Source organism: Lolium rigidum, chromosome 6, assembly GCF_022539505.1.
Source record: "Lolium rigidum isolate FL_2022 chromosome 6, APGP_CSIRO_Lrig_0.1, whole genome shotgun sequence".
NCBI lineage: Eukaryota > Viridiplantae > Streptophyta > Magnoliopsida > Poales > Poaceae > Lolium > Lolium rigidum.
Window position 1 is genome coordinate 7740238 of NC_061513.1, and position 11182 is coordinate 7751419.

General features: G+C 44.3%; 1 protein-coding gene across 1 annotated transcript; it reads left to right on the top strand.

Moving 5' to 3' along the window:
• Positions 1 to 2685: 2685 nt before the first annotated feature.
• Positions 2686 to 7076, top strand: LOC124662118 (rho GTPase-activating protein 5-like). The gene is made up of 5 exons (XM_047200002.1): positions 2686 to 2897; positions 2988 to 3480; positions 3806 to 3907; positions 6574 to 6858; positions 6948 to 7076. Exons 1-5 carry the CDS (start codon positions 2686 to 2688, stop codon positions 7074 to 7076), a joined length of 1221 nt encoding a protein of 406 aa, XP_047055958.1.
• The last annotated feature ends 4106 nt before the right edge of the window (positions 7077 to 11182 follow it).

An 11182-nucleotide genomic window follows, 5' to 3' on the forward strand; every position in this document is an offset into this window, starting at 1 on the left:
TCACATGATAAGTCGATTTTTTATGAAACAACTTTGTGAGTGCGTAGCACATGAAGATGTACGTATGAATTTTTTGTTTCAATTTTTTTGAAATTTAAAATGTACGTAAGATGCATTTCAAAATATAGGGAGCATATGCACCCATGTTCCAAAACACCACTCCCCTTATGTAACGTGCATATTTTTATATGGTCCTAAAATAGCATCAATTTTAGTTTTTTCTAAGGCCTACGTTGACACTAGGCATTTACCCACCTAAATAATTTCCATTACATTGTTAATCGTTGCAAATATAATTTCATACGAGCTAGTTAGAAAGGAGACGCTAGGGGTAGAAAAATCCAAAAATAAACTAGCTAGACCGAAAGATTTTCTTTTTTGTACAAGTTTTTTTTGTTTCTATAATTAGGTGTTGCGTATCCTAGTCAGTGGGTTGAAAAGAAGGACATGCGGGCCTCTTGCATGGAGCTCGTCCCTCAGTTGAAAGGTATAACCTTGAAACCCTGTGAACATTGTTCTCGCTGGCAAACAATATAATTGGCAAAAAGAGGATTACTCTCCTCAAAAAGGCATTGAGTAAATCATTTTACATGAAGGTTTTAAGACCAACTAAGCAAATATGTGGCATGAAAATCTCCCTTAATAGATCAAAGAAGCTACATTTGCTCCCATAAGAATGTTACATTAAGAAGGTACTTGAAAGGTTCAATATGCAAGGCTCAAAGTCTCTTATCTCTCCACTTGTAGGCCATCGCAAATTAAATTTAGAACAATGTTGTAGCAGCAAGAAGGAGAAACAAGAAATGAGTAGAGTATTGTACCAAGCTGCCATGGCGGTTTGATGTATGCCATGGTGTGCACTAGGCCTGACATTACCTATGCACTTGGACTTGTTTGCCGGTTCATGACAAATCTAGGTGAAGCTCAATGAAATGCGCTGAAGTGGATTCTCATGTATCTCAAAGTTACTTATAGGTCTTGCTTACACTTTGGAAGAGATGATCATGTATTGCAAGGCTATACAGATGCAGATTATGTTGGTGACGTAGATTCTAGGAGGTGTATTTCTAGTTACTTGATGGGTCCCACCACGCGGCAGGGGTATCAGGCCATGTGGTGGGCCCTATCTTTGCCACCTCTAGCTCCATGATAGGTCCAGTGCTCCAACCCTTCTTCTTCCATAAAAACTCACGTGGTAAAGATCCTAGGTCAATGTAAGTTCTCGAAGGTCCCTAAATGTCAAAAACGTGCAAAATAGAGTTTTCCTTTCTGCATAGTTATAATACAAATGAAAGGGATATTTTAGGAAAATCCCCAAAATTATTCCAAAACATGATTATAACCACTCATAGTAAACTACAAAGATCATAGATGCATTTTACATGCATTAGCGTTTTATCAAGTGTTTAGACTATTTCCTACATTAATGTTGCTACATATACCTGGTCATCCTCCGGGCCAGGCTGGGGAAAGCCTGACGCTCAAAAACCTAGCCAACCTAACCAAAAATCCCGGAAGCCCATCGGGCCAGCGGGTCGCCGACTAGGATGCCTCTCTATTTTGCATTTTTTGACTACCTAGGCCTGGATTGGCCCGTCCATCGGGCCAATACTTTTAGGCTTAGGCCTGTGAATTTTGGGCCGGGCCTTAGGCTAGGTTGGTCATGCCCAAATATGTTGTTGCTATGTTTCCTTCCGACACGAGCAACGGTTCATGAGTTAGTACACAATGGCGATGAAGTTTACAACTTATTCCACTACGTATTTTTCATGTCACATTCACATTTATGAGTGTGTTAATCTTTTAATGTTCAATTAAGGGTTAGCTTGTTTCCTACTAGTTCTTTTCTTGGTTGACTTAGTCTCAGTCCAATCTTGAAAATGGAGGTGAATCATGTCCCTCATCCTATCTTGCTCCGACTCAATCCAAATCGTTAACATTATGTATTTAACTGTTTGTCATGCCAAGTAGAAAAATTTACATACAGTGGGCAATATTACGATACAGTGAACACACGAACTAACTCAAATGGTACTTTCATTTTTCGTGACAATCCACAAATTATTTTTTGGATCACATAGGTCACAACTTATTTTGAGAATAAAAAAATATATTTTATTACTTTGTTCGTAGGTAAGACTTAATAAGTACTCTTTCTGTTTCATATTAGTTGTCGCTGATTTAGTACATTGTGTTAAAATATCTGAACGGTCCTATGTGACTGGAAAAAAAATGTGGGTAGACCCCTTAGGTGGAGATAAGAAGGACTTCACTGTATCGTGGAAAATCAAAGGCAATCCATATCCATGGAGCATAACTCGATTTTGACTATACCATGCACACTACTAGTTGATTTTGTGTTTTAGAAAAGGGACGACAAGTGGCTAATTTCCATTGTTCCCTCTTTATGCCACCACGACTCCTTCATTCGAAGCCAAGATACGTCGCGAGTTGGAGTAGTGGTGCCGCCCACGATCGTCGTCCTCGCCGCAACAACTGCGCATCGACCAACCATGCAACCACCTCTTCTTAATTCTAGTCTCCGACCAAGTCCTCCTCGCCTCCATTCATCGTCTGGTACCACCACTTCGTACGAGAATACCGCGTGCGTCGTCATTGCTGCGGCGCGCGTCAAGGCCCCTCGTACGCGCGCGGGGTTGCCGGGAATCGGATCTGATCACCACCATGGACATTGGGGCCGGCGGCGGCGGTAGCGGCGGCAAGGAGGTGGATCAGGTCGCCGGCGGCAGCGAGCAGCCGCAGCAGAGGATGAAGATCGGGTGGCCAACCGAAGTGCGCCACGTCGCCCACGTCACCTTTGACCGCTTCCACGGCTTCCGCGGCGTGCCCGCCGAGCTCCAGCCCGAGCCCGCCCTCGCCAAGGCCCCCAGCGCAAGGTACGCGTGCACATTCTCTCTCTCGCTCGCCGTTCCATCAACGTCTTCTTTCTCCTTGGCGTCTGATCACGGTCGCCGGCGTGTGCGCAGCAAGACGGCGTTCGGCGTGTCGACGGAGTCGATGCAGTGCGCGCACGACTCCCGTGGCAACAGCGTCCCGTCCATCCTGCTCCACCTGCAGCGCCGCCTCTACGACCAGGGCGGGCTGGCCACGGAGGGCATCTTCCGCGTGGCCGCCGACGGCGCCCAGGAGCAGCGCGTCCGGCAGCACCTCGACCTCGCCGGCACCATCCCCGACGCCGACGACGACGGCGCCGCGGTGGACGTGCACTGCCTGGCGGGGCTCATCAAGGCGTGGTTCAGGGAGCTCCCCGGCGGCCTGCTGGACGCGCTGCCAGAGGAGGAGGTGGCGCGGTGCACGACGGCGGAGGAGGCCGGGAGGCTCTGCGGGAAACTTGAGCCGGCCAAGGCGGCGCTGCTCGACTGGGCCGTGCAGCTCATGGCGGACGTGGCGAGCGAGGAGGGGCGGAACCGCATGGGCGCGCGCAACGTCGCCATGGTCTTCGCGCCCAACATGACACAGGTATACATAGTTACCTTTGCCCGCCTGCAAACTGAACTCTAAGGTACAGTAATAAGGTTTCAGCAAACTGTAGAAAACTCCAGTCATTCTGAATTTCTGATTGACAACTACCATGGTGCTCAAAAACAATTCCCCGCTAGTGTCATATGAGTTACTACAGATAGCCAATGTAAAGTCTTTGACAAATTCAGTCAAACATAGGTTGAGTTTCAGTCATGTTCTACAAGTTACTGCCTGCGTGTTACTTCCGATTCGTGCTGAAAATCATTAACCATGGCTGATCGATGCTGCTAATTAATTAATCGTGCGACATGCTCTGATGCAGGCGGCGGATCCTCTGACGGCGCTCAAGTACGCGGTGCAGGTGATGAACTTCCTCAACCAGCTCATCGAGCGAGCGCTCCGGCAAAGACGAGAACAAGCAGCGGCAGCAACAGCCAAACTGATCAGTTGATTGATGTTCTAATCAAACGTACGTTACATGTAGTGGAGTGTGGTTAATTAATTCGAGTTAGTCCCGCACGCGGTCAGTTAGTTTCATTCAGTTCTGGTGTTGATACTAAGCTGACCTGTACCTGAGCATAGCTAGGATCCAGCAAATCAGCTAGCTGTGTGCGTGTTAATTCTGTTTCTCCATTCCAATATGTGTGATATGATTATTTGACTTTGATGTTATATGTGGCCTCACACATGTATGTCCTTAATTCTATGGCCATAGTACGTAGAGTGGATTTTCAGAACCTGGTCACTCATATATCAGCCTCCGATAATTTAGCGATTCAAGGAAAAGAGTTCTAACTCACCCTAAACTTAGCTAAAAGCTTAAAAAACTGGATGTTGTTTTGGAATCTTAATTGTGGCATTATCATCGTCACGTTCTCGGTTTTAAGAACATAGCAAATGGTCGTATTATTTGACATAATTTGCATGTGTAAGTTTTACTCAGTTCATATTTGTGCATCATTTTTTTTCAAGGTTTACATAACTAACATGTGTGTTTTCACTAAGATCTATATTTGCACCATTATTATTATATTGTGCCTCGAAGGGAATTGGGATGGTGGTCTATATTTTGAGTCTACATATCTCTGAGACTAGATTAGCATTAGCAGTAAGAATCCATTCTATATGGCACCACCCACTTAAATTGTTTCATATTACAACCTAAACACATTGCATATGATTTGAAGTAATGCTCCATCAACGGTTTCCTTACGGGTATTTGGAGTGAAAAGGAATCTAAATCGCGCTCACTTAGAGACACAATTTGTTTGGGGTTTCTTCAAAGCAAATTGTTAGAAGAGATGCTTCTTAGAAAAATCTTAGTATGCGCAAAAGCATTTCTGATCAAATATTTGAAGTAACAAAGAGGTTGGAGAGATGCCTCCCTTGGTAAGGGAGTCATGGAGAGTGCTGATAACTTGTGTGCACAATAATATTAATTTATTGTAAGTCAACACAACTAAAAATAATTAAAGTAATATCGGAAGATCTTTGATCGAACATAATTAGTACGAGATCCATTAGAGTCGATGAAGGCAACATTTTATTTCATCGCTCCAAGTCTTGTTCGAAACATAGAAAGTTAGTTTAGACCATATACTGATGGTCCGAAAACCACTTTATAATGTTACCCCGTTGGTACAACTCTAATATACTGTATTTGCCTCACATGTTTACAAAAGAGACCATTGCATGCCAAAATTATTGCAAAAAAGACCAATATTTTATTTATACGCCAGCAATAATTTTCTATTACACCAAGCAAAATTAACCTACAATATTTTATTTTTCGTTATACAAATCTAATTTCCATCATGCCAGATATAGTTAAATTAAATTTAAAACATGTTTTCTAATAATGTGATGTCATATCGCTCCCTAAAAACACATATGGAATCATCAGACTATATTAGAGAAAATAGAAATTTAATCACATACCTTCTTGGAGTAATGTATGTCACTTATATGAGTGTTACTATTATTAGTTGTCTCGACAGATAGCTTGAAGCGTGCAACTAGACAAATATCTCTATGGAGGTTCCGAGAGTGCATGATTGTCTACTTTAGGTGAAATAAATAAAAACGTTACAGTTTGCAAGGTGTAGATTCTTGTGGAAATCAATTTTTTTGTGTCCTCTAAAAGAAGAAAATTTTCCATGCCAACCAGAGAACATTTTTTTTTCTGTCTTTTACATAGACCATGCAAAATGTTCCTTCCTTTGTGCGAACATAAAATGTCCAAATGTAGATGAGAAATTTACTTTTAGATTTTTTGATATTAAAATTTTATTTTCAATTTTATTTTTATAATAGGTTTTTATGCACGTAGGAGCCAATACACCGCCTCGTGTTTTACGCTCTTTTCCATGGCTAGTTATGTCTTTAATGTTCCTTGGTTGCGAAACTCACATGCACTTTTTTTAAAATTTGGCCCTAAACTAAATTCAACCAGCTCGATTTGCATTACCGTGTCACATTATTTTTATATCGTCTGAAATTCACGTAAGAATGTTTTGTTTTATTTGGGTTCAATATGATTGTGGTCGATACCGGCATACGCAGGCAGGACCTAAAACGAACCGACATCAGATCCGAACCAAGACGACACAAGTGGAAGGGTCATCCCGCAAAACTTCCAGAAAACCCCTTCTCGCGCTCCCTTCTCCTCCTAGGGTTTCTCCTCCCCGCCGCCGCCGCCGTCTCGCCGCTCCGGTCCACCGCCACCGCCCACGCCCACCTCAGGTAACGAAGTCTCCCATCGCTCCTCCCCGCACCCCAGCCACCCCGTAGCACTCCACTCGATTCGTGCTCTGTCTCCGCCCGGTCTCGACTCGATCTGTGCTCGCAACAACGCGCCCCCGAGTTACCCAGCCGCCGCCAAATCTAGGGTTCACCCTCCCCACGCACCTCGCCAGACGGCGACGCTGCTAGAGCTCGTCCAGTCGCTCAGTCGTCCAGACCCTCCTGTGTGTCTGCATCTCTGTTTTAATTGGACACCTCCTGGTGTGCGGGTGTTTGCCATGTGCACACACTGGCAAATAATCCAATCGACCTGATTGAATGTTATCCTGATGTGCAAGTGAGCTGTAGTTTCGTGAATTGCCTTTGGTAACTGTGCTGCCTTTGGTAACTGCAACGCCGCCTCTACGACCAGGGCGGGCTGACCACGGGGGGCACATCTTCCGCGTGGCCGCCGACGGCGCCCAGGAGCAGCGCGTCAGGCACAACCTCTGCCTCGCCGGCACCATCCCTGACGACGAAGACGACGACGGCGGCACCGCCGTGGACGTGCACTGCCTGGCCGGGCTCATCAAAGCATTCCAAAAAAGAAAATCAAAGTTCGTCAAACTTGCGTTGGGTTTCAGTCATGTTCAGGTTACTGTTTACCATACGTCTAGCTAGCAAAACGTTTATTATGAACGATCAACGCTGCTAAGTGCTAACCAAGTGATATATTCTTGCAGACGGTTGATCCTCTGACGGCGCTCAAGTACGCGGTGCAGGTGATGAACTTCCTGATCCTTCTCATCGAGCGAGCGCTCCGACAAAGACGACAACAAGCAGCATCAGGAGCAGCCAAACTGATGAGCTGATTGACGTTCTAGTCAGACGTACGGGGTTAATTCGATCCAGCCCCGTCGATGGGGCGGATCCAGAGGATCGACCGATCCAGGCCCCCGTTTCTGGGAGGCCCCCGATATTGGCTCTCTTTGATGGCCCAACATGCCACAGATTAGGACGGGACTGGAGGCCAGCGAGCAGTCCAGAACAGCGCTCGACGCCTCGACGCCTCGACCCGCGATGGTTCGGCTGGAGGCAGGACTCGATCGTCGAGGTCGTTCGAGTTAGCCACGCGGAGAACCTTGCCGCCGATCGACATCGCTCCTTGCGTTGCGTCCAGGACTCGATTGACCGCTGCGGCGCTGCTCCTCGCGATCAGGCGGAGGCGACAGGCGATCAGGACATCAGGTCCTCCTCAGACTCGACCCGCGACGGCACGCAGAGAATTAGGTCCTCCTCAGGCTCGACCCGCGACGGCACGCAGAGACCGATCGAGGCAGAGATCGGGCAATCCTTGCAGGTAATCTGATCACTTCCTCTCCTACAAATTTATGCCCGTACAAATCTAAGATCACTCTACTATATGCCAATGCATCTGGTAATTCATTAATTTGTTAAATAGGACAAATCATGAGAAGAACAAAGTGTCAATCCGGTGCTGAAAAAAAGAGGAAGAAACAGAGATTAGATGCGAGTAACTCGGTCCCTAAAGGGTGCTCTAGATAAATTTGTCGTGAAAAAGCCTCAAGCGAATTACGAAAATCGAGACTCGAGTTGTTGATGTTGATGATGATCATGGTGATACTTGCTACGAGAGGTTGACGCTAATTCCGTAGAATTTGATGAAGGAGATGATGGTGATAGTAGCGATGAACACACCTGATGCTTCTATCGATAATGAAGGTGATAATGCTAATGGCAATGATGAAGGTAATGATGCTAGTGCTGGTGTTGAAGGTACTGATGCTATTGGTGTTGATGGCACGGATACTTCTTTTGGTCTTGATATATTCGATCCAAGATATTGGGATGGTCTTAATCAGAAAATGATTGATATTTTGCTAGAAAAAGGTCCTAAAAGAGACAAGTCTATTAAGCATGGTCGAAGAGACAAAAAATCAAGAAGGTTTTACGCATCGGCATACTGATAGAGTTCTCCCAAACGGAGAATCATGTGATAGAGAATGGCTTGTATACGGTAAAGAGCTTGACAAAATATTTTGTTTTTGCTTGCAAATTATTGAAAAAGGGGCTTGTGAGAGGATCATTACCAAATGAGGGTTTCGGTGGTTGGATACATCTCAGCGATGAGACTTCAACAACATGAAACTAGTAGAGAACATATCACAAATATGAGTACATGGTATGACTTTCGTATGAGGTTGCGGAATAATCGGACAATTGATAAAGTTGCTCGGCGAGAACTTGAAAAGGAAAGGGAGCATTGGAGAAAAGTTTTATACGGGATTGTCTCCATTGTACAATTTCTTGGAGAACATAACATAGCATTTCGTGGCACTAATTGCAAGTTGTTCCAAGACAAGCAATGGTAATTTCTTGGGACTGGTTCAAACGTTGGCTAAATTTGACCCGGTTATGAAAGAGCATGTTGATAGAATTACCAATGATAAAACTCGTGATCATTATCTTGGTCCTTCCATCCGAGAATGAGTTGATAACTTTGCTAGCTACGCAAACAGTGTCTGAAATCATTGAAAAGGTAAAAAAGGCAAAGTACTTCTCAGTTATACTTGATTGTACTCCTGATGTAAGCCACCAAGAACAGATGTCTTTGATAATAAGGTATGTTGATGCATCTTCTGGTTCTCTATGCATCGAGGAATCTTTCTTAGGATTTTTGCCTGTGAATGATACCACTGGGCAAGGCTTGTTTGATGTTTTACAAGATGAACTGAAGAGTCTTGGACTTGATATAAATAATGTGAGAGGGCAAGGATATGATAATTGATCAAATATGAAAGGAAAACATCAAGGAGTACAAAGGAAACTTTTGGATATAAATCCAAGAGCTTTTTATTCAGCTTGTGGCTGTCATAGTCTTAATTTGACACTATGTGATATGGCAAATTCTTGCCGTAATGCAACAGATTTTTTTGGAATTATCCAGCGCATCTATACAACATTTGCTAATTCTACAAAGAGGTGGAAAATTACGAAGGATAATATAACTGGGTTGACTCCGAAGTCATTGTCAGCTACTCGTTGGGAAAGTCGTGTTGAGAGTGTTAAGGCTATAAGGTTTCAAATGTCGGATATAAGGGAGGCTTTGCTTGCAAGTGGTCGAGCCGATCATTGATTCATTGACATGTAGTGTGGCTAAATCATTGGCAGAAAATGAACTTGGTGACTTTGAGTTTATTGTTTCTATAGTCATATGGTATGAAATATTATTCTATATTAATGTGGTAAGCAAGCAACTACAATCAAAGGACATGCTTATTGATGTTGCAATTGAGTCTGTACAGGGGCTGATATCTTTTTTCACTAAGTATAGAGAAACTGGATTTTCAAAGGCGTTGGAAGGTGCTAAAGAAATTGCAATGGAGCTGGATATTAATCCAGACCTTTCGCATCAAGCGTAAAATTACAAGAAAAAGCGGTTTGACGAGGGACCGAGTGATGCAACTATCGAATCACATTCTACGGAGGAGGCGTTTAGGATCAATTATTTTACGCGTATTGTTGATCAAGCTATTGCTTCACTTAAAACCAGATTTGAACAATACCAGGAGTATGAAACAACTTTTGGTTTCTTGTTTACCTCAGACAGGCTGCGATTATTGGATGATGAGAGTTTGAAGGATGCTTGTCTCAAACTTGAGGCTGCACTTAAGCATGAAAAGTTAGATGAAACGCTTGTGGATATTGATGGAGAAGAATTGTGGCGGGAGTTAAGTTTGATCCAGGATCTACTTGAGAAATCTATGGGTCCACTTGGATATTCGAAGTTTTTGGAGAAGCGTCCCTTTTATCCTTTCGCTAATATTGCATACGGAATTTTGTTAACTATTCCTATTACTTGTTGCATCTGCGGAAAGGAGCTTCTCTAAACTGAAGTTGCTGAAATCGTACATGGGTTCTACTATGACACAAGAAAGACTCAGTGGATTGGCGACAATAGCACTCGAGAATGATATCTTGGAGAAGATTAATTATAAAGATATGATTGAAGATTTCATTTCAAGAAATTCCAGACGGATGATGCTTTTCGGTAGACCATGAGGTTCGTTTAGTGCTATATTTACTTTTTTGGAGTTAATACTTATTTTTTTAAGCATTGTATGAAATAGCGCCTACTGAACTTATATAATTAAGTACACTTGATTTTGCTTTACTAGTTATTGTGTTTAAACAAAAATATTGGCCCCATTTTATAAGTCGAATCGGAGCCCCCAAATCCTGGAGACGGGGCTGATTCGATCGCTTAGTCCCGTACGGGGTTAGTTAATTTCGATCATTCAGTTTGTTGATACTACTAAGCTGACCTGTACCTGAGCATAGCTAGGATCCAGCAAATCAGCTAGCTGCGTGTGTGTGTGTGTGTGTGTGTTAATTGTGTTTCTCCATTCCAATGTGTGCTATGATCATTTGACATTGATGTTATATGTGGCCTCACACATATATGTGCTTAATTCTAGGGTTCCTTTGTGGTACCCTCAAATGAATAACAGCCATTAATTTTCGTCCATCCAATGGTTCAAATTGTTTCATACCACAACCCAAAATTTGAGAGGTATGTTACATACCTCTAGGAATTTTCACACCTCAGTAAAAAAAGAAGTAGACGGGCCGGCCCAATAGACGGGCCCAGCCCCATGAGCTGCCTACGACAGCGGGTACGGGTGGGGATTCCTTCGTTCTTCTGGCGACCTTGCTGCGAGAGGTTCTACCGGCGCCGCCGCTCTGTCCATTGCCCATTCCCCAACTCCGGCGCCACCGCCCGAGATGGATAGGAACACGGCGGCGGGAAACGAATCCTCGGCCGCCTTCCTCACCATCGCCGCGGAGGATCTTGCCTCCCCGTCCCCATCCCCGACTCCGCCGTCTGCGCCGCGGTCGGCATCCTGGTCGTCCTCGCCATGGACGTGGCCGACTGCTGCTGCACCCTTTCCTTGTG